Below are 23,790 nucleotides of genomic sequence, written 5' to 3' on the forward strand. Positions count from 1 at the left end.
AGAAAAGGAGATGTGTCTGATCTGACATGGCTATGATGGATGGCTGGATGGATGGATGGATGGATGGAACGACAGATAGATTGTTAGAAGGATAGATAGAATAATAGATAGATTGGATTGATGGAATGACCAATAGAACAATGGATAGAACGATGGATGGGTGGATGGAATAAACGATAGAATTATGGATAGAATAATAGATCAATGGATAGAATGGATAGAACGATAGGACAGATGGATAGAATGATAAAACCGATGGACGGACGGAGAGATAGAATGACAGATAGATCGATAGAACAGTGGATGGATGGATGATAGATAGATTGTTAGAACAATACATAGAATGATAGATGGATGGATTGTTAGAATGCTTGCTAGAATGATAGAACGATAGATAGATAGATAGATAGATAGATAGATAGATAGATAGATAGATAGATAGATAGATAGATAGATAGATAGATAGATAGATAGATAGATAGATAGATAGATAGATAGATAGATAGATAGATAGATAGATAGATGGAATGACAGACTGATAGATGGATGGATGGATGGATGGATGGATGGATGGATGGAATGACAGACTGATAGATGGATGGATGGATGGATGGATGGATGGATGGATGGATGGATGGATGGATGGATGGATGGATGGATGGATGGATGGATGGATGGATGGATGGATGGATGGATGGAGGGATGGATGGATGGAATGACAGATATTTTGTTAGAACGATAGATAGATGGATGGATGGATTAAATACCAGATTTAAGATTGTTAGAATGATGGAGTGACAGATGGATGGATGGATAGATATATAGATGAATACATAAACTGATGGATGGAATGACAGATCGATGTTAGAGCGATAGTTAGATTTCACAATCTAACAAAATATGTTTTATGGTGAGAGAGGCTAGACAGAGATTACATGTTAGTTGTGATCGTTCTTCAATAGATACAAATTAGTTAACCTAGGGTGACAAATTTAGACATTGTTTCTGGTCTTCATAATCCTTAACATCTTGTCAAAAACGAGGAGATTTTTATCTACTGCCTACAGTATATAAGAATGAGGAACAACCACAGCAATGGCACAATCAGAGACTGCCCTCTTCTGGACATGTTAACGCCGCAGTGGCATTACTGCACAATGCCTATAAAAGAACATCTGTCTACAAGAGGTGTACTTTAATTACATGTAAAACAAACTAGTTAAAGGGATAGCTTACTCAAAAATGAAAACAGTTAAAATTGTAAATTAATTTACTCATCCTCAGGCCATCCAAGATATTGCTTCAATAGAGCATTTAAAAAGACCTGTAGCTGAAATGTAGTTTTTATCATTTATAAAACGTAATGGCTATCACTTTGAGAGTCAAAATATCTTCTTTAAATGTTCTATTGAAGAAAGATGAATAAATTAACAACAACTTGCCAAAGCCAAAGTATACCTTTAATGTTCTGCTTCATCTGAGAGCTGAAGTATGTCTAAAGCAATGTCATGCTAATCTGTTTTCCTTTCTGGGTGACCTGGGACTTGAAAATATCAGTATGAAGTATATTAAACTGTTTTAATACAAAAGACACAGTAAACATTTTGTTTTCTATCCCATTATAACTGCAGTTTAAACAACACTCCACCTTTTCAAACAAACAAAAAAAAAAAAAGAGTTGATAATAACTGATAATATTCCTATTTAAAGATTGACTGTTCTCTTACGATTGTGTACAAAGACTGACAGAAATGGAACTCTTTTTTTTTTTTTTTTTTTGAGCAAGATATGCTAATGGTCTAATCCAGGGGTCACCAATCTTGTTCCTGGAGGTCCGGTGCCATGCAGGGTTTAGCTCCAACTTGTCTCAACACACCTGCCTGGGTGTTTCAAGTATACCTAGTAAGACCTTGATTAGCTTGTTCAGGTGTGTTTGATTAGGGTTGGAGCTAAAATCTGCAGGACATCGGACCTCCAGGAACAACTTTGGTGATCCCTAGTCTAATCCAATTCAATAGTTTATGCTAAGCTAAGCTAAACATGCTCATGCCAGAACTGGAGATTGGTAGAATGGATTCAAAAATGGTAAAACTCAACAGTTTAACTATAGATAGTTGTAAAATGAGCCCATTTTTTTAAAAGGTGGAGTGTTCCTTTAAGACTGATCTTTACATTTAGCAGACGTTTTAATCCAAAGCGATTTACAAGTGAGAATAATATAAGCACATCAAATGTAGCACATCAAAGTCTAAGTTGCTAAATATAAAAGTCAAATTCTATTCTTTTTTTCTCTGTACCTTCTGGCTGCCCTCTGGGTCCAGGGCATGTACACAGGTCACGTACTCCTGCATGGCCTGCTCTGTACTCATGTCCCCCAGCTGCTTCCATGCTGACCTGTCAACAGAAAAATGTTACATTTTAAGACTCTAAAATCATGTATTCTTGTGTTAAAAAAAAACTCATATTATTGGATGCAATATGAAAATATTCATTCATTTTGTGCAAAAACAAAAATCAGAAACAATTGATTCTAACTGTGAGATGATTTCACCCTTGTGTGCACTGATCAAATTTACTACTTTTTTTGTTATATTCAAGATGAAAACATCCACTAAATTAAACTGCTGTAATTTTTTTTTCATAAATCTGTTAATCAACCTCAGTCCTGATCAAAACTACTAAATGTTTTTTTTTTAAATGACAGGATTTTAACTCTTTAATTATCAAGTTGATAAATGATGTCATAACATTTGCATTGTTACAGCAGTTTAATTTAGTAGATGTTTTCCTCTCGAACATAACGAAAGGGTAGTACATTTTCCCAAAGTGTAATTGTTTTTTGTTTGTTTTTTTCTCAAAGCATTTTCCCAAATTATGTGTCAAAATATGATTTTTCACTAAAAACCATTCCGCTAGCTAAAACAGAGAAAAGGTTATGGCCAAAATAAGACTCAAAACCACCCCAGAGTGGATGAAAACATCTCCAACAGTACATAAGGGTTAAAGTACTAATGAACCCAAACCAAAGAGACTTACCATTTTCTCTGACCCTCGAAATCGAAGAAACCAGGTTTTGAAGTATTGCACTTTCCAACTTTGACCTGTGAAAAATAGGTTTAAAAATATATTTACTATTTACTTATTTCAACCGCTGAACATTTTTAGACAGAGCTTAAGTCAGATATTTAAAACTCGACAACCAAAAATAAATAGACTCAAAACATAATTGGATATTTTATTGGTAACACTTTATTTTGATTGATTGAGTCTTAGTAGACTGTCTGCTTTATATCTGTATATACCGCTCCTTCAACAGACATTTAACTGACTATAAGAAACTTTGCAAGTACATGTCAACTTACACTAACCCTAACCCCAACCTGACAGTCTACTAATATTCTAATGAGAATTAATTGGCACGTAGAAGCAATGTAACTTAAATTCAACAAACAAACCATCAAAATAAAGTGTGACCATTTTATTTATTGAGTTTATATAAATCACTGATAATTTTAATTATTAGGCAGAATATGTATTATATTATTTTATTATAGCAGAAAATTTCTTAGAGATATAAAATGAGTGCATGATGCAGGAAGGACATAAACCTGCATTGCTCACATAAGCACAAATGCACAAATGTTCCACTCAGGCGTTATTTGGAACTATTATCATTGGTCTAGCAAATAATAATAATCTAGACAATAAATTAATTGCATTTGTATTACGGAAAGATTCTGGAAAACTGCACTCTTGCAACTCTTGCATGTGTGTTATTACTTAACTATATCATTTCTTATATTTAAAAAACTCACATGAGTAAATTTTGGCTTGAATTATATCATCAATCTAACTGCATTACATAGGCTTCAGCACATAGTCTATTCTTCAGGTTTGGTTGTTGCAAAATTAGTGAAATACACTTTATTTTGATGGTCCTTTTGTTGAATTTAAGTTACATTGCAACTAATTCTCATTAGATTATAAATAGACTGTTAGGTTGAGGCTAGGGTTGGGGTTAGGGTTAGTGTAAGTTGACATGTACTTGCAAAGTACATGCATGGATGGATTGTTAGAACGATTGCTAGAATGATAGATAGAACGATAGATAGATTAGTCGCTATTACCTTGGGCTTGCTTATTTGGGGTATGAAAGTTTTACTTTTGAATCTTTATAACTGTATTGATGTAAACCCATTAGATTAATACAGCACTAGATTAGAATTAAGTTAGATCATGACACTCATCTTATGTATGGCTTATTAACAGCTCAATCGCATCCTGCAACTTTGACACTGTAAAACGACATTACTGTAAAGATCACGATTAAGCTGCTTTGACAACCTGTTGAATAGTAATAATGTTTTTTTTTTTTAAATCCAAATGAATTATATTACGTATTGCAATTTCAACTCTGGCCTTTTAAAGAAGTTAATGGCAGCATTTTAGACTCCATATTCAACAGGATTGGGTTGGATTTATATACGCACATTTGGACTTTCTCCTTACTAATATAATTTCACAAAAATATGTTTTGCTAATTGTAAACAGTGAAATCCTACTAGCAGCCACTGACTATCAAAGTAGAACATTGTTCAGTCAATTAAATAGTGCTAATATTGTTTTGAAGTCATATTTACATGCGATTTCAGACCAAATATTCAATGTAGCGTAATAAACAATGTAGAGACCGTATCAGAAGTTGTCACTGTTCAAAAATGAACAAATGACCTACAATAAAATGCTTTCTACTGTTATGCATCTTGTATGTATATATAAATATTTTGTTTTCTTATTTACGTATGTACTTTGACTTGTCATCCAGTACCTTTACATGCACACACACAAGCACATCTGCCAGTATTTGACCTTTTTTTTTATTTGTTTGTTTTGTTTTTTTAATCTCTGTTCTTTGTTTTTCCCTCTCTATTTGCATGCGTTTCAATGTAATTTGTGTAATAATAAGAATAAAAAGAGAGAAAAAAAAGGGCGAATATAAACACAACTTAACCTCAATTTCAACAGGCACATTCATCTGCCGATTGAGGTAAAGTTGCTTTTATATTCACACATTCGTTCAGTGACAACTTGTGACACGCTCGCTTCAGACCATTTCGACGTGGTCATGTCATTGGCTCATGAACATTTCCTGCTTGTTATCAAACTATTTCATAACTGTAACAAGAGGCAATTAAATCATAACTTAACATTAAAACAGCTATCATAACATTATTTATCAATATGTAGACATTTTTTGGATTCTCAGAAGCTATGGAAATTAAAAATGTAAAACAGAAAATACATTAGGACCATTGCTATTGTTTACGTATGACTTCAAAACAATATTAGCACTATTTAATTGACTGTGAACAATGTTGTACTTTGATAGTCTTTGGCTGCTAATATTCCTTCCGTTTAGATTTTGCAAAGAATACTTTTCTGAAAATATAATATTAAGGAGAAAGTCTGAATGTGCGAACAAAACCAACTTTACCCCGATCATCTGTCAGAACTACTAGCTTCTTACAGATGTGCAGTTTTAATCAATGAACAGTTACTACAGTTTTTGCTTCTACTGGGAAAACTTTTAATTAGCCACCATTGTCATAAGAATATATCTACTGGTAAAATAATAAATTAAATGACAAACTAAATTAACGCTTTATATCATGTTTGCACGAGCTGTCATGCTAACAGAAAGTGATTTTACAGCTTGATGAGCAATGACAATGAGGGGAGCTCTGTTTGTTTACCTGTTTGAACCTAGCGTAAAGATACAGCAGCTGTTCTCGACTGGCTGTCTGCACGAGATCTCGGACCCGGTCTGCCGCAGACTCAAACTCATTCTCTAGGTCTGCCCCTTCTAATCGAGCCGATGCATCGCCAGCACTGCAATCAAATTTCCCTAATCCGAAATCAGAATCGGAGTCAGAGCCTCCGCCGAGTGGCTCTCCGGTGTCAGGCCGGGCTGGATCAGTACCGGAGCCCGTCGCTGAGTCTGGGGAGGATGATGGAGATCGGGACGCCATTGAAGAGAATAAAGATACCCTTTAGGGTTTATTAACAGTATTTTTGCTTTGGTTGTTATTAAATAGTAATAAAAACGGCACAGACAGTTGGCTACTACAGTACGTTATCCGTAATCCGATTCAGTCGGACTTGTTTTGAGAATTGGTCCGTGAATGGTACGTCACAATAATAGGCGCGACTGCATCCTGCGCCCGGTCGCAACGGTTCCAACTGTTAATAGGTAATAATATTTATACTGTCGCACGATGTTCAAATCGAATAAAAATCTGCATTTCAGTCATTCTAGAAATGTATAGACGTGTTATTTATATATATATATATATGTGTGTGTGTGTGTGTGTGTGTGTGTGTGTGTGTGTGTGTGTGTGTGTGTGTGTGTGTGTGTGTGTGTGTGTAAATGTATATTCATTCATTCATTCTTTTTCTTTTTGGCTTAGTCCCTTTATTAATCCAGGGTCACCACAGCGGAATGAACCACCAACTTATCCAGCACATGTTTTACGCAGCGGATGCCCTTCCAGCCGCAACCCATCTCTGGGAAACATCCATACACTCACACTCATACACTACGGACAATTTTGCCTTCCCAATTCACATATACCGCATGTCTTTGGACTGTGGGGGAAACCGGAGCACCCGGAGGAAACCCACGCGAACGCAGGGAGAACATGCAAACTCCACACAGAAACGCTAACTGACCCAGCCGAGTCTAGAACGAGCGACCTTCTTGCATATATATATATATATGTGGCGACGCCGTATATATGTGTGTGTCGCCATATATATGTGTGTGCGTGCGCGCGCGCGCGCGCGTGTGTGTGTGTGTGTGTGTGTGTGTGTGTGTATATATATATGTAGCACTTTTCAATTATTACTTTTTACTCATTCATTGTGATTTTGGCGCAGATTTTGAAATCTCAATATTGTCCACAAGATGGCAAACTAATCACATTTTTCCAAACGTGTCTCCATTCATTCCACGGTCCAAATCCTTTTCAACCAAAGAAAAACACGTCATAGTCGCTCAGATTACTTCTCAATGCATTTCTTAAAAATGTCTTGTTGCGGTAGTCCTAAAGGTTTTTATGTTGCCCAGAAGCTAAAAGTGCCCCCCTGGTGTGCTAAAATATAAGTACATAAAGCGGGAATGCAGGCCTCTTAAGGGTCATGAATCAGTTCTTTATGGTCTTGAGTCAGCATGTAATATATTTGAGTAAAATGTAAGTAAACAGATTCATAAACAAGAGTGAAGGGCTCAGGTGGACTGGTGGATGGTTTAGTTTTAAGTTTCTTGTACTCTGCATTTAAACCATCAGTGTCTTTTTCATTTTGAAAGTAGTATGCACTTATTGGTATTAAATATAGACTAGAGCTCTATGTAAAATTCAATAAAATGTCTGTTTTGAAATAAATTACTGCCATCATCCATATCAGTAAGAAACGTCAGTACAAAAATATACATATTCCTATATAAATGACAGAATTTAGACATCTTATCATTTATTATGTCATAAGCATGTGCAGTTTTGTATTATTAAAAACACACGGTATATTCAAAATATTTTAATTACAAATAATATAATTAGTAATATTTTGATGTTTTCATTCATTTGTTGTAGCTCATTTGAAAAGCCATAACAAGGCATCATGGTGGCGCAGTGGGCAGCATGATCGCCTCACAGCAAGAAGGTCGCTGGTTCGAGTCTCGGCTGGGTCAGTTGGCATTTCTGTGAGGAGTTTGCATGTTCTTCCTGTGTTTTAATCAGGGACCCCCACAAGGGGGCCTCAACACAGTTCCAAGGGGGCCACAAGTTGCCTCACAATTTATTTCAAGTAAGCTGTTATAGCGTACATTATATTAATTTGTTCCTTCAACAACTGCTATTTTAATTTTAGGTGCTTTAGATCTTGTTTCTACACCTAGAAAAATCCTGGAAATGTAAGTCACCAGTATTTCTATAAAGGATGTATTTCTTGGTAGGCCTATGTCAATGTTATTTGTGAGTAAATGTTTTTAAAAGATGTTATTTAAACCTTAAAATATTTTTTAGGATAATTTATATAGGCCTAGGACAGCAAGGTGGCACAGTAGGTAGGTCGCTGGTTCAAGCCCCAGCAGGATCAGATGGTATTTCTGTGTGGTGTTTGCATTTCTCCTCTTGTTTGCGTGGGTTTCCTCCGGGTGCTCAGGTTTCCCCCACAAGTCCAAAAACATGCGGTGAATTGGGTAAGCTAAATTGGCTGTAGAGTATGTGTGTGAATGAGTGCTTAAAGATGTTTCCCAGTGATGGGTTGTGGCTGGAAGGGCATCCACTGCATAAAAAACATGTGCTGGATAAGTTGGCAGTTCATTCCGCTGTGGTGACCCTGGATTATTAAAGGGACTAAGCCGAAAAGAAAATGAATGAATGAATATTATATTATATTATTATATAAAAGATATATAATAATAACAATAATAAGATAACATTATAGATAAAAGTAACACAAGAGGAAGGGTTGCCAATTAGTGTCAAATTTTTCAGTATTACTGCAAACTGTATACCTAATCTTTGCATCTTTTCTATTTGCATAGACTGCATCAGATCATACATCCAATGTACATAACTAGGTGGAGAAGGATTTTTTCAGTTCAGTGTTGTAAGCCTTTTAGCAATTATTAAACAGAGAGCGAGTGCATTTGATTGTGTAGATGACAAGGAAACATTTGTAGGGTTAAGTCGAAGTAATGCTATGGGGGTCATGGCTCGATATCTAAAAGAAAACATGCAGAAACTGTTTTAAAAATTGATGCCCAAAAAGTGCTTAGTGCTGGACAAAGCCATAAAGTATGAAAAAGAGTGGCTGGAGCTTGTTGACACTGATCACAAATTGGATCAAAACCAGGGTTAATTTTAGATATTTTTGCCTTGGTCTAATACACTCTGCAATAACTTGGATTGTACAGGGGAATATGGGCTGAATTTAAACAAACAAATTATTTAGTAATGTTCAACTTAATTAGTTTGTTTAAATGCAGCCTATACAAATTGTTTGCAACCACTTACTTTAAAACAAATGTAGTAAATCCAATGATTAGTTTTTTCAGTGTTGGTGATTACTTTTTTTGAAGTAACTTACCCAACAATGTTATCTACGTATGTATTTGAAATATTAAACCAAAAGACATGATAAAAAATAATCACAAACAGCTATTTGTTTTTTTTTATTTTTTTTTAAATTAATTTCAAGAAACTGTATAGAATACATAAGATAATAGTTCTTTTACACAATCACATTAGATACACAAGATAAAGTGCAAAACCAAAATAAAACACATAAAAAAGTTATAATGCAATAAAAAAAGAGATAAATATTCAAGTAGTATGAAAGAGCTCATCAAAAAAAAAAAAAAGAAAAAAAGAAGCACTTTTCTTATTTTCAATTAATCTAAGTGATTTAATTAAATGTTCTGTTTCAGATAGGAAGTCTATAAAGATTGGATTTTTTAAAGGAACCTCTGTTTGTGAAAGTAAAATTTCCCAGCAAGTGTAAGAAAGTTTACAGTGGCTTCTACGACTCGTTTTGGTTTTCAAAATAACAAATAACTTCGTTAAGGTGCAAATTACCACTCATATTAACCTTGGAAAAGCAATATGAACTTAAATCATTCCAAAACAGTAATGATACATAGCATGAAAAAAACAAGTGACAAATGTCTTCACACTCATTCTTAAAAAATGTGCAAATATCAGTAACATCACAATATTTGGATAAAAGTGCATTACATGCAAACAGCTATTTGTAAACGCCGCTCACGGCGCACTGTGACGCACACACGTCTTTCACCGAGAGCGCGCTTCTGATGGCGGACAACAAGCGCTTGACGAACGCGCAGAGAGTCCGGAGAGAGAAAGTCACTCCCAGAGACTCCCGCTCCCGCTGCTGTCATTCAGGCACCTGTTTCGGGGAGTAGCAGGAGGTCACTTTTAGTCCCCCTATGTTGCGGGTTTTACTTTGAACGGAATAAAACAGTATGCGGGACCGGGGAATAGTGGACTGCGAGAGACCGGACAGGATTTAGACAGAGCGCAACGCGACGCGTGAGGCTCAGTAACTTAGTGACAGAAATAATAACAAAAGCCGCGAAGAACAAGAAGACGCTTCTGAGGATATTATCATAGTTTGACTGGATTTCTGCTCCGCCAGCATGAAGTTTGCGGAGCACCTGTCCGCCCATATTACTCCAGAATGGAGGAAACAGTATATTCAGTATGAGGTAAGAGATTTATTTAGGATTTCTGTTCGCTTGTTGTTGTTGCGTTGAGAAGAAACTGACAGCAGAAAAGCCCATTCTGACACACGCCAATCACAACTTCAGAGGACTGTTTGATTTCAACATATTGCGATTGAAATAAGCAATGAATAATGGGTTTAAAAATTATATCAAACGAGTTATAATATTTCTGAAAAACAACTCGAATGTCGAATCATATCACGTTTTTATATATATGTAAGTGTTATTTTTATTTATTTATAGGTTCATTTTTGCTGCCACGTTTTTTACGTAGGTCTATATTGTATTGTTTTTTTTAAGGTGTTCATTTCATTGTGATTTTACTGTGGTTTCATTGCATCTGAAAAAATTTCAAACACCTGCCTGGACATTTGAGACAAAGAAGAATAAATCGCTCCAAAAAATAAATGAATACAATAAACAATAAATCAAATGGTAAAAACAAATGTAATATTATATGTTAATGTCAGAATTGTACAGTTACATGAAGTAAACTGGTCTACTTTCCTCCTTAAGTTTTTCTTTTTGGAATTAAGCCAAAAAGGTCATTTGATCTAATTTGTTTGCTCGCCCACTTTATGTCTGCGGCAGTTAATTTGCTGAGTGTCGGAGTTGAAAGTATATTTCTGCACAGAATTTCTTTCTTTCTTTCTTTCTTTCTTTCTTTCTTTCTTTCTTTCTTTCTTTCTTTCTTTCTTTCTTTCTTTCTTTCTTTCTCTGAAATGACATTTTCTAATCATTTTGCTCTTATTAGATACAATATAATGGAAACATTGCAAGAAATGTTTGCTTAATTTCCAGTATATAGTTAAAAAAACATAAATATTTTGCTTCATTCACAAATGGTTTTACACAGCTTGCAGTCCAGGGTTTTCAAGCTTTCCAACCACCATCAGTTTTATGAATAATGAACAAAAGAGCTCTGAGAGATTCATACATCCCTTGCTAAAAATAACATGCTCCACTATCAAGCCTCTGCATCAGAAGAATAATACTCTGCTTTAAAAAAGAAAGAAATAATGAATGAAGCAGTTTAGAATTAATTTAATATATTATTATTATTATCATTATTATTATTATTATTATTATCATTATTATTATTATTATTTGAAGTGTCATGTAAGCTTTGCTTTTTTGTTTCATTCTGTTGTGGCTGGAAAACTGTTGCATAATAGAAGGCTTGAAGCATTATTTTAATGTCTTGTTGGTTTATTTATTGTTTCTGTGCTGTGAAATTATTGACTGCGCCCTTAGATGATAAATCAATGTTATTTGCGGGGTGATGGTGGATGGTCAGGGCTTCAGTATGCGTTTTGGCGCAAAGGAGGAGAAATCCTTTGTCTGGAGCACTGAATCTGTAATCAGACGCTGAACGGCAAACTGCAAGTAAACAAAATGTATTCATCCAAAAGAATCTCAATGATTGTACGTTAATAATCATTGCACAGATTAGCAGGCTGAATACACTTAGTTTGACCATTTAAACCGAAAATAAATGCATCTGTTGCTCATATTCACAGGTGCTGTAACACCTTCTATTGCATGCATGTATATATCTGTCACATCTGCTTTGGTCAAAATTGATCGATTAGTCTCATTAGTCATATTCTGAGGCTTTTCACTGTCAAACCTCAGTTACTGACTAAATGTGACAGATTTGCATTTGCAAATAGACTGCAGTGAGATTTCAGCTTGATCTGTCAAGGACAAGACAAAGGACTTAAGGAAAATTAATTCATAATGATCAGCCTGTCATTTGACATTACCAGGGATTGTTACACTGAGCTCTATTTACACCGTTTACATGACACAGATAGATGATTAGCAATATCCCTTCCAACACAGACAACCTTATCAATAAGCTGTCTGCTTTTATTCTGTACATACGGTGATAAATTGTGGTAGTTTAGGCTCTGATTTACTCTTGGCAAGATAAAATGAACATCTTTTTTTCGCAGCTACGTTCAATACAATATGATCCATTGCAGTTCTGTATTACAGTGCATCATAAAGAAAAGTAGAATTTATTAATGTTTGGCCATTGAAGTCCCTCTGTGAGCAGTTAAGCCATGATTACTAGACAGGCTCGGTCTCTGTTCATCTATTGCATTGCTGCCTGTGGCTGACAGTGCTATAGGAAGTCAATGTGAAGCAGCCCCACAGGCTCTGCGCAATAAACCTGAGTCCATAAACTGACTTATAAAGATTGTACTTTTCAGGAAACTGACAGGCTTCCTTAGTCCATTCCTTAAAACTCTGAACAAGACATTTTTTTGTCTGATACCCAAACGAATAATTGATTAAAAAATAAAAATGTACTCATCATTTACTCACTCTCAAGTTTCAAACCTTTGTACGTTTCTATCTTCTATTGAAAACAAATTATGATATTTTAAAGAAAGCCAAAAACCTGTAACTACTGACTGCATAGTAGGAAAAACTAATACTATATATGTCAATGGTTACAGGTTTCCAGCATTCTTCAAAATATCTTCTTTTGTGTTTAACAGAAGAAAGAAATTCATAAAGGTCTGAAACAAACAAAGGGAGAGTAAATGATGACAGAATTGTTATTTTTGGGCGAACTATGCCTTTAAATGTGACCTTGAAATATGGAGTAATTTATGTGCATAGGTGAACACAGGGGTGCAGGATTAGAAAGGTGAATGAAGAGTTGATGAAATGTTTAGTCTCCCTGTTGATTAATTGACAAACTGATTGAGTGATAAATTAATGAAGTCTCACAGGCCGAGCTGTGCATTTTAACTAGCTGTAGAATCTTTTATTTGCTTGTAAAATGTCCTTATGAATTATGCAGAACATGTTAACATAATCACAGAATCATATTTCTAATGTGGAATGTTTTAATTTGGAAATTTTGGAAGCCTTATTCAAAAGTGTGTCTGTGAGTAAGCTGCAATAAAACCAACTTTAAATGTGTAAGTTGGAAAGTTGATCAAATGAATTGAAACTGAAATGTTAAATTGTGTGAATTTTGTTATTACAGTTAATTAGACAAGCCTTGTGATTACAAAAATATAATCTAACTTATGAAACAGGAACATTTGATCAATCTATCAACCACATGAAACAAAACGGATATTTCTGTGTAAATAAAATGAAATTTAGGGGGGAATAAAAATGACATTTAAATGTAAGAAGTATTAATAAATATAATCTTTAAAACAGAAAAAAAAATTTCAGGAAATAATAATAAAATGGAATTTGAAAAATAAAAAAATATTCATGGGGCTGAACTATTAGACTGAAAAAATAGACTGAGAAAGATGGTATATTGTTAATTCAGGTTTCAACAAAGTTCTAGGTGGTTTTTGGGGTGTCAATAAGTGCTCTCAATTGCCATTAGGTTACTAGGGTGTTGGATTTGGATGTTGGAACAGGCCCATAGCCAGCCTGGTGAAAGGGGTGGTTCTTTTTTCTCAAAAAGTGGACCTTTTTGCAGTTATTCGCCTCATTTTCTATTTAATTGTGAAATTTAAATTCTGCACTTTAGTAACATTTTAAGCACTATTTTAGCAGGATTAGCTTGTTGAATGGTCATCATAACCACACTTTTAATGTACCAAAGATATTTCCTAAATATTTAGATTAACGAAATATAATTTAAGTATTTATTTTTCAAATACAAATTTATTACATCATATATTATTAGAAAAAATAGGAATCTAGTTTTGAATTAAAAACTGTACCCCTTTGTCATTTATTAAGCATAATATCAATTATGTACATCTTCAAAATTTTTCTAGCCTGTCTTGTAAAAAGTACATTCATGGATAACAATATTAGCCAAATTAATATTCAAATTCATTTTGATATGGGCTGCGTTTGGTGCTTCACACATTTTTATTGGCCACTTTTTGGTTCAAGAATAAGGTCCAAGATTTAGAATAAAAGTTTCTTGTAAAATCTTTCCTCCATTTAAAAATGTTTTCTTGCACAGCTGGTGGTTGGACTCCAGAAAAATTATTGTTTGCATTGGCCAAAACTGATTAGCTGAAGTCACACCAAAGCAACAGCCAAAAAGGATTTCTGAGGAGGATTCTGGTTGGTCTTAATGATTTTTTGATGGGTTATTTTCACTATTTATAAGGGCATAGCAGCCAAAATAGGACAAATGAGTATGTATAGGACAAATTCTGGACATTTGTCAGTGAGGGGTGGGTCTTCCGAACCACCCGAACCCCACCTGGCTACGGGCCTGTGAAGCCTATCGAAAAGTATTTGTAATCCTTAAATAAGATTGAATTTTTTTCTTTAATGCACACCTGAGATTGATTTTGCCAGTTTTACTGTTATCAGATTAAAATTATGAGTAATTTTAAATAAAATATTTGTACTTGAATATTTTTCTTGTATCTGAGACTTATCTTAGCAACACACAATATAAATATATATACACAAACAGAAAATGTGTCTAGTTTTGAGCCTGCATATTGCACACACTTTATTTCTTCAAAGCAGCAGGTCTCTTCTCTGGCTGGGACGTATGGATCTCTCTGGCTGACTTCACAGACCTGCTGTTCACACATGCACTGACACACACGTACACACATATACACACAGGGACTTGCGCTCTCTCTCCCACTGGGATGACATCTGCTGCCAGGCTCACTGGACGCAAAGACCTGCCCAAACTCACCCAGACGCATGCATGCATATTTCTGGAGGATCAGCAGATGTATAGTGCACATGTATTCTGCTTGCAGCTATTCAGTTGTAAAACTTGAACACATCAAGCCTTTGTGTCATCATCTCAATCACCATGGCAATGCCGCCATCTTGACGATTCTCTTATTTCATTGGCTGAAACAGTGGCCAGGCTTTGACCTTGAGGTGGGAAATTTGTGTACAAGTGAATAGAAAAAGTCTTCATTAATTGGCTTGGTTGCCATTTAACTTGATGTAGCGAGGTTTGCTTGGCAGATAAATGTTCTTGATTATGATTTGTCTTTTGTTGTGTCAGATATGCATTTCAATCTACAGTATGCTGTATATATATATATATATATATATATATATATATATATATATATATATATATATATATATATATATATATATATATATATAGACTAAGCGGTTCCTTGCACTGACAGCAGCTTGTGTAGTAAATCGGCAGATAATGTTACGTCCCCTGAGTGCCAGTAAAGCCACATCCGATAGATTTTTTGTTGCTGTAATCTACAAAGTAAATCTAAAGACTTAAATATTTTCAAAAGAAAGAGGTGCATTTGCATTAAATTATTATGTTATATGTATTTTTCATGTAGAATTTATTTAAATATATTTAGAGTAGAATATCTGTAAAAAAAATCAGTTAGTATGTATATAAGTTAAATAAATATATTTGATGTACAAAATTAATATGCACATTATTATTATTATTATTATTAATAATATATTATTATTAATAATATATTATTATTATTATTATTATTATTATTATTATTATTATATTACAATATAATATGCTGAAATTAAAGCATGTGTTTCTCTTCTGATATTTACTTTTTTGTTTTTATAAATGTTTATTCATGTAGTAGTTATTTCTAAATACTTAGAGTAAAATATTTGTGGAAAAAATCAGTTAATATGTATATAAGTTAAATGAATATATTTGATATAGAAAATTAAAATTTTATTATTATTATTGTTAATATTTCATTATTATTATTATTATATTACAATATAATATGCTGAAATGAATGCATGTGTTTCTCTTTTTTCTTATTTTTACTTTTTTTCTAAAAGTTTATTCATGTAGTATTTATTTTATATTTATATAGAGTACAATATTTGTGAAAAAATCAATTCATATATATATATATATAAATACAGAATTTAAATGAATATATTTGATATACAGAATAATGTGCATGTTATTATTGTTTTTTTAATATTATTATATTACAATATAATATGCTGAATATGAATATGATAATATGCTTTATATATATATATATATATATGTGAGAGAGAGAGCGAGAGTAGAAAATTTGTGAAAAATTATTTATTAATATGTATAGAAGTTAAATGAATATATTTGATATACAGATAAATGTGCACGTTATTGTTATAACTATTATTATACAAGATAATATGCTGAAATGAAAGCATGTGTTCTCTTTTTTTCTGAGATTTACTTTTTTGTTTTTATAAAAGTTTACAAACTAAACTTTTATTTTTTAGTTTATGACGTTGTATCATCGGGGCAACACGGTGGCTCAGTGGTTAGCACTGTTGCCTCACAGCAAGAAGGTCGCTGCTTAGAGCCACGGCTGGGCCAGTTTGCATTTCTATGTGGAGTATGCATGTTCTCCCCATGTTCGCGTGGGTGTCCTCTGGGTGCTCCAGTTTCCATGTGTGCATAGATGTTTCCCAATACTGGGTTGCAGTTGGAAGTGCATCCGCTGTGTAAAACATATGGTGGAAAGGTTGGCGGTTCATTCCGCTGTGGCGACCTCTGATGAATAAAAAGACTTAGCTGAAGGAAAATTAATGAATGAATGAATAAATGAAGGTTGTATTATCTCCAAAATCTTCCTGAGTCAAAAAATAAAAATGCATCGTTCTTGAAGGAAGAAAACTAAACTAATTAATGCAAGCAGCATATCTGACACAAATAAATCAGTTATTAGAAATGAGTTGTTAAAATTAATTTTAAAATGTGTTGAAAAAATCTGCTCTCCATTAAACAGAAATTGGGGAAAAAATAAACATGTGGGCTAATAATCCAGAAAGGCAAGTAATTCTGACTTCAGCTGTATTTCTGGAAATTAGCAGTTTTTCATATTTTGTAATTTACATTTTAATTTATTTATTTTCCCCTGTTTATTAATGCTTTTGAATTGCATTATGGGACATTAATCCTTCTTCCAACAACATTTAACCTTGAAAAGTTTGAAAAAGTAACTTTTATTAAAATTTTAATAGTTTAAAGTGAGATATTGTCAGAGTTTGTGTTGTATATTACAGTACAAAAGCCTTGTAATAAACTGGCAGTACATTATCTGTTATTTTACAGACTTATTTCTCTATATATTATTTCTTATACATTATATAACTTCAAACTACTAATATATCAACAAAAATCACTTTGTTAAACCTTAGAGTAGAATTTTCAACATCAAAAGTCGACAGAGCAGATATCAACATCCCATAGTGCAATTCACAATCATAAATGCACTTGTGAATCACAAAATACAGAGTGGTGACCATATTCTGAGTCAAAATTTCACACTCATTTCTAAAGAAACAACTGTTGCCTTTTTCTGTAGCATGTTAGATCAGTGTTTGAAACCTCAGTAACTTCACACATGCAGAAATGTTCATCTCTTTTGTACTGACAAGTTTCTTTTATGGGGTTTGTGTAACAATCCTGTTCATTATTGATCCACACCAACAGACCACGATCTCCTCATTAACGTATCTGTCTTTCTGACACAGGCTTTCAAGGAGATGCTGTATGCGGCCCAGGATCAGGCCCCATCCTTAGAAGGTAAGGAGACTCCCATCTCAACACGCAATGACCAAACCCTTTTTCCATCCTCTGCCCGCCTCCAGCAGCCCAGAACGAATTGCAGACTATAAATAGGGGGCATTTCAGTGCTGCCACATCTCTGGCAAGACAGTGGGCATGGCTATAATTATTACAGGACGTCAGATGTGTGCGAGGCGTGAGGGTGATGGGGTGCGGCATGGAAATGGTTTATCTGAAGAAGTAAACAGAGTTCTTGGGTTTCAGGTCGTTTAGTCTCAAAATGATGCAGCGGTGATGTTGTTCTAGTACTTTTTTTCAAGTCTCATAACTCTAATTTCCTGGTAGAGGTTTTAAGGTAAAAGTTTAGTTTGAGGTGTTACTGGTGAACTTTGAAGTGTTTTAAGAATCAGAATTTGGGCTGTATAATATTGGAAAATTATGGAGTTCAGTTGTTTATTTAAATTAATTTAGTTTAGTTTTGGTTGATTTTATTTATGTTTGATTTTATTTATGTTTAATTATTTTATTTTATTTTATTTTATTTTATTTTATTTTATTTTATTTTATTTTATTTTATTTTATTTTGTGATGGAGAGGAATTTTCACTCAATATGTCACTTTCACTATCCCTCGTTCTGAAATAATTAGAGTCTTTCAGTGTTTTTGAAAACACTGTTGGTTGGGTTTAGAGAAAGAGGAGGGTAGGTCAGTAGGTTGGTCAGTCAATCGGTCAGTCATTCAGTTGACAGCGGCCTCTGGTGGATTTACGTGAGAGTAGCAGGCGCGAATGGCACTCGTGAGAGAAATTTGAGATCTAAAAAAGTGTAAACAGCAGCCTCTGGTGGGTTCGTGAAAACAAAAACTTGGTGCTCTCTAGAAATGTATATGGGGTACCTTTTCAGAATGAACCTGGGTTGCATTCTCCAAGAAACAATTAAAATCACTTTCAGTTGTTCTTTTTACAGTAAACATGACAATAATGACTATAAAGTAATGATTATGATTGACTTTTTTTCTGGTAATTATTATTAAATAAAAATATTTAATAAAATAATGGTTTGTAATGCTACAATTGCGCTTTAAAAATAAAATAAAACATGCTGTATTTAATACTTACAACTACATTTACAATTGCAATCAGTAAACCAACAAGCCTTAATTTTGACAAAGTATTCACTACTAAAACTGATAAAGAATATAATTATTTAAAAAAAACTGACATCCGCACTAAGTCATATCATCATGGAGATTGCATTTTGATTTATTGTGATCAGTGCATCAGTTACGTTGCTTTATGACGGTTTCATGTGGCATTACTGTAGGTTATGTTACAAAGCATGGCACAGTGTGCTTTGTCGTCATATAAAATTACATGATGCAAAGATGAATTATAGTCTCAGAGTGTCCTATGAGAGACAGGCAGTTGGATCATGAATGATAAGAAACAAGCCTGAACAAGCCATTCATATCAGTGGCAGACACCTGAAGAAGGACCATACTGTTTAGCATCCATCTTTCTGAGAAATAATAACTAATAGCCCTCAGGAGGTGAATGTGTATGTGTGTGTGTGTGTTTACAAGGTTCTGTCAAACTAAAGAAGAGATGTTCTTTCCAGTCAGTGCTCCTGTGTGTCTCTGTCAGACTTTGTGTGTGTGTTTGGCAAGCCACTTTGACCTTGTTTTTGCAATTCTGGGCTCCGCTGAGGTGGCAAATAAAAGAAAAGTTGGCAGGTCCGTTTGTCAGAATAACAGATTTATTGTGCTAAAAAAACGTTCTGTGTGGAAAAGAGGAAATGTCTGAGCTGCATTTTAACTGGATTTTGCTAACAGGCATACAAAATGCTCCTTCCTGTATGAAGTCACAGTGGTGTGTTTTAATAGGTTGTGTGAACTTCATTTATTCAACACAAATTTATTAACTACAATATATTTTATTGTTAGTGATACTATTTGTGGCCAGAACCTTCTACTCGGGATTAAACATTTGAAAAAAAAATCCAACTTAGGCTCATTCTGAAACCATAGCGCTTACGTTTCTAGAGATTGTGAATTATGTAGGCAGAAGTACGTATGGCTGCATTTCTTCTTTAAAACGAATGCTACGGAGCGATATGACGTCGTTCCTTTTCACGCAGCTGACCACTTACCTCTGTATGGACGGCTGTCCAGCTGTTACCAGTTTGTCCAGTTAGCTTGCCATGTACGTCAGCAAACTTGAGACGCAGAGATAAGTTGTCCACGACGTCAAAGTTCGAGTCCACCGAAGAACGGTTCCAGAAAGCGGGTAAGACAACAGTAGCCAAATAAGAAAATAAACAAGTAAATAACAGGGTGAGAATGTGGTAAAATATGAAAAGGTCGTAAAAATCAGCCGAGGGGTTTTCTTTTTCTGGATTGCTTTTTAAAAATGCCGGTTGGGTCCAAGAAAGTGGGTGAGTGGGTCAGGCGATCGGTCAGTCAGTCAGTCAGTCAATCAGTCGACAGCGGCCTCTGGTGGATTTAAGCAAGAAGAGCAGTCGTGAATGGCACTCGCCATTCTGAAAAAACGCACATAGCGGCCTCTGGTGGATTCGCAAAAGCAAAAACTGCAAAAAACGTACTTACTGGGACGTATTTGGTGCTCTCTAAAAATGTATATAGCAGTACATTTTCAGAATGAGCCTGGGTTGGAAAAATCTAAACCTAAAGCATAAATCTTTGTCATGTATTTAATTTCACATATTTAACATGCAAATTTCAGAAAAATGTGAATGCAGTATTTCAGTAAACCACATCAGTTTGATGCATTTATTTTAATCCTTTATTTAATTATTTATTGCTATTTGATACTTGCATTAATATATCTATAAACGAGAAACTGAGTTGCAAGCTCAAGCTTATTTCCTTACATTTTTATTATTATTATTACAAAACCACAAAATTACAAAATCACCATTCCTAAAAAAGGTCAGATCATAAAAAACAATTGCGAGTATCCTTGAAGACGTTGTACAGAAGATGTTTAAAAGTACTCACATTTTTACATTTAGATAACCTGTGGCATTATCCAATGCTCCCTGAAATTAATATTTAAAATAATAGCTGATTTTTAGCAGATTTTTATTTATATTGTGCATTATAATATTGTAATACTTCAATAATTGTCTTCACTTTTTAGCATTTGTACTTTAAATTTGTTTATATAACATTTTAAGAATTGTAATATCGTTCACTGATCTAAAAATATGCTTTTCAGTCAACCAGAATTTTTAAAAATGGTACTAAATGCTTTGAATAACACTTGTAATTATCATGCAAGCACTCATTTAAGTCCACTTAAATCTTAATGATAATGGGGCCAGTATATTGTAATCCATGCCAGTGTCTAAATCCAGCAGATCAGAACTAATCCATAAAGATCAATGGCTTTCTAGCTTTCCCAGCATTCAATTGAAGCCCCACACAGTTTCCAGTATCAGTACAGCTGTTGCGAGGTCTCGCTCTTTTTTCCCTCCAAAACCGCTTTGATGTCCCTCTTCAGGGAAAGTGGATTGATGGAAAATGAAAGAGGGGAAAACAGAATAGAGGAATAGACAGACTTATTGAAGCACCTGTCATGTGGCTTTTATATTAGGTTTCATGTCTATCAAAACTCCTAACATGGTTTGTGAGGCTTAGTGCAGCAGTTTTTCTAATATGGCTTTGTATTGTCTACGAGTCTGTTGAGATCAAGTGATGATTTTATTAAATAACCCTCCGATGAAACACTAATTACTGCAGCTAGATTTATGAGGAAGCTTTTTTTTCCTTCACAGTCTGGGAGAAAGAGGAGTTTTGATATTCTGTGAACACACTGGTGCCCGAGGGAGGCAATTTATTGGGTTATTACGGCCCTCTTTCTCTCTCTCTCCCTTTCTCTCTGGCCTGATGTGATGTAGTCATTTTGAAGCTCAATATTGAGAGTGTGGCAGTTCAAAGTGTCAGCATTCCCGTACACCGTCAGCAACACCAATGAACTCTGTATTCTAACGTGTTCAGGCACGGAAATGAGCGATTGAAGTCTCTAACGGGACGGAGGTACGTGAGTGTTTTCTATAAATGCCTTAAAAAGCAGAGGATAAAAGATTGGCATAAATTTGCTGTGGATGCTAAATTCGTGATAAACTTGTCATGCTGACACTGAATGTGCTACCTACTTAGACAGCATGTGAAAATAAGGAAAGTGTGAAGAAAGTAATCTCAGTGAGATTTAGTACAAAGAGGGAGTATAAGAATAGTCAACTTCATACTGAGGTTTAGTGACATACTGTACTGATGCAATGCCAAAATCACTTATGAAAGTTATTTGGGCAAATAAAAAAACATTTAGGCCTCCATTACCCTCACATTTCTTACTAGCTGAGGTGGAAAATGAAAGAAAAGTTCTGTTTATTCAGAATTAATTAATTTTCCAAGACTTTTTTCATCATTCATGTGATTTTTGCTGGCAATGAGTCAAGTGAATGTTCAAAATCTCTTCCTGACAATAGATGGCTTGGATGAGGTGATTGTTTTCAGCCCTACTGATAACGTTCAGGCCACATGCCTAGACCTAGGCTGCTTATCTGCCTTCAGATCCCCTCGTGTGCGAAATATGGGTGTCATCCTTGATGAGTAATTGAAACTAGACAAACATATCAGTTTGGTTATTGGCTCCAGTTTGATCAACTCCGCTTGATGTCTAAAATCAAACATTTCTTAAATCCCACCACACTAGAGATGGCTGTCCACACTTTTATTACAAGAAAATGAAGTGAAATGAAACTCACCACGCTGCAATTCTCGTGTGCTCACCTAGACCATTTTAGTGTGTGTGTTTAGCTTTAACTTTAGCAGCTCAATGCACATGAACAAAACCAACAATCTCATTGATTGGTTAGTTTTTAACAAGCCGAGTCAAGCCAAAAAAATTACCACCAGCAATTTTTTTCTTAATTAAGTCTTTAAACTTGCCATTTTGCATGTCGGTGTGCACATTATGTTTTGGGTGGAAAGAGGGAAAATCCTGTGCTGTATTTTAACTGGATTTTGCCCACAGGCATACAAAATACTCTCTTCTGTATACTGTATAGGAATCATGGTTTAACACTAATCCACAGGTTTCAGGGGTGATCATGATTTACTCAACACAAACAGAGGGACTATTTCTTAGAGCGACTATGTGCAAGAATCTTAGGGCCCTATCGTACACCCGCTGCAATAAGACGCAAGACGCGTTTGCCCCGATGTGCTGCTATTTTCAGACCAACGCAACTCTAATTTTCACATTTTGTGCTACATTGTCTAAATAGCAAATCCATTTGCGCTACTTTGTTGACTCATGGGTGTGCCGGTCAATAAAGGAGGTGTGTTAAGGTGCATTGTTAGTGCACTGCTATTTTGAGGAACTAAAATAGACTTAAAAAATGAAAAAGAATTAAAAGATAAAAATATTGCAAACATTATTATTTTCTACATAAACATAAAAAACACCACCTCCATACCTTCTTGATCTCAGGGGGCTCTTTTCAATTTATTCATGACAACTTGCTGTTGTTATTATTATTATTATAATATTAATGTTATTATTATTATTATTATTATTATTAGTAATGGTATTATTTTTTTATATGGATATTTATATTTGTTTTATTAAAAACAGGCTTAGATTTGTCCACCTGTCAGCTTTTGGACCATATGGGACATAGGAATAGGATCTGTGTTTGGATAAAACTCAGTTTTTTGACCACACTTCATTATTATTGCTCATTTATTTGTTTGCTGGAAATTAGAATTAGAAATAGTTGTGAAACAAGTCTTTGCACTTAACAAACTAAATTAAATATGTAGGCTGATAGATGTCTTCAGCGGAGTGCGTACAACACCGTTTCCTTATCCACAAGAGAAAGAGAAAGTAAAGAGGCCACATGGAGGAGGCTCGTTCTTAATCCTCACGCTGCAGATGGTTGCTAGTAAAGTGTTTTCC

General features: G+C 34.5%; 2 protein-coding genes across 2 annotated transcripts in view; one reads left to right on the forward strand and one right to left on the reverse strand.

The window, feature by feature from the left end:
• acbd6 (acyl-CoA binding domain containing 6) overlaps nt 1–6,175 on the reverse strand; it is a 59,158-nt gene extending 52,983 nt beyond the window's left edge. Inside the window, exons 1-3 of the mRNA XM_056463929.1 lie at nt 5,754–6,175; nt 3,037–3,101; nt 2,298–2,394 (exon numbers count right to left, since the gene is read on the reverse strand). Coding sequence (XP_056319904.1) covers nt 2,298–2,394; nt 3,037–3,101; nt 5,754–6,029 — 438 coding nt within the window. The 5' untranslated portion in view covers nt 6,030–6,175. The remainder of the gene's footprint in view (nt 1–2,297; nt 2,395–3,036; nt 3,102–5,753) is intronic.
• Nucleotides 6,176–9,869: 3,694 nt separating this feature from the next.
• xpr1a (xenotropic and polytropic retrovirus receptor 1a) overlaps nt 9,870–23,790 on the forward strand; it is a 136,482-nt gene continuing 122,561 nt past the window's right edge. The window contains exons 1-2 of the mRNA XM_056463930.1: nt 9,870–10,288; nt 17,774–17,825. Of these exons, the coding sequence (XP_056319905.1) occupies nt 10,220–10,288; nt 17,774–17,825 (121 nt within the window). The 5' untranslated portion in view covers nt 9,870–10,219. The remainder of the gene's footprint in view (nt 10,289–17,773; nt 17,826–23,790) is intronic.

This window comes from Danio aesculapii, chromosome 8 (genome assembly GCF_903798145.1).
Source record: "Danio aesculapii chromosome 8, fDanAes4.1, whole genome shotgun sequence".
In the NCBI taxonomy this organism is placed as follows: Eukaryota; Metazoa; Chordata; class Actinopteri; order Cypriniformes; family Danionidae; genus Danio; species Danio aesculapii.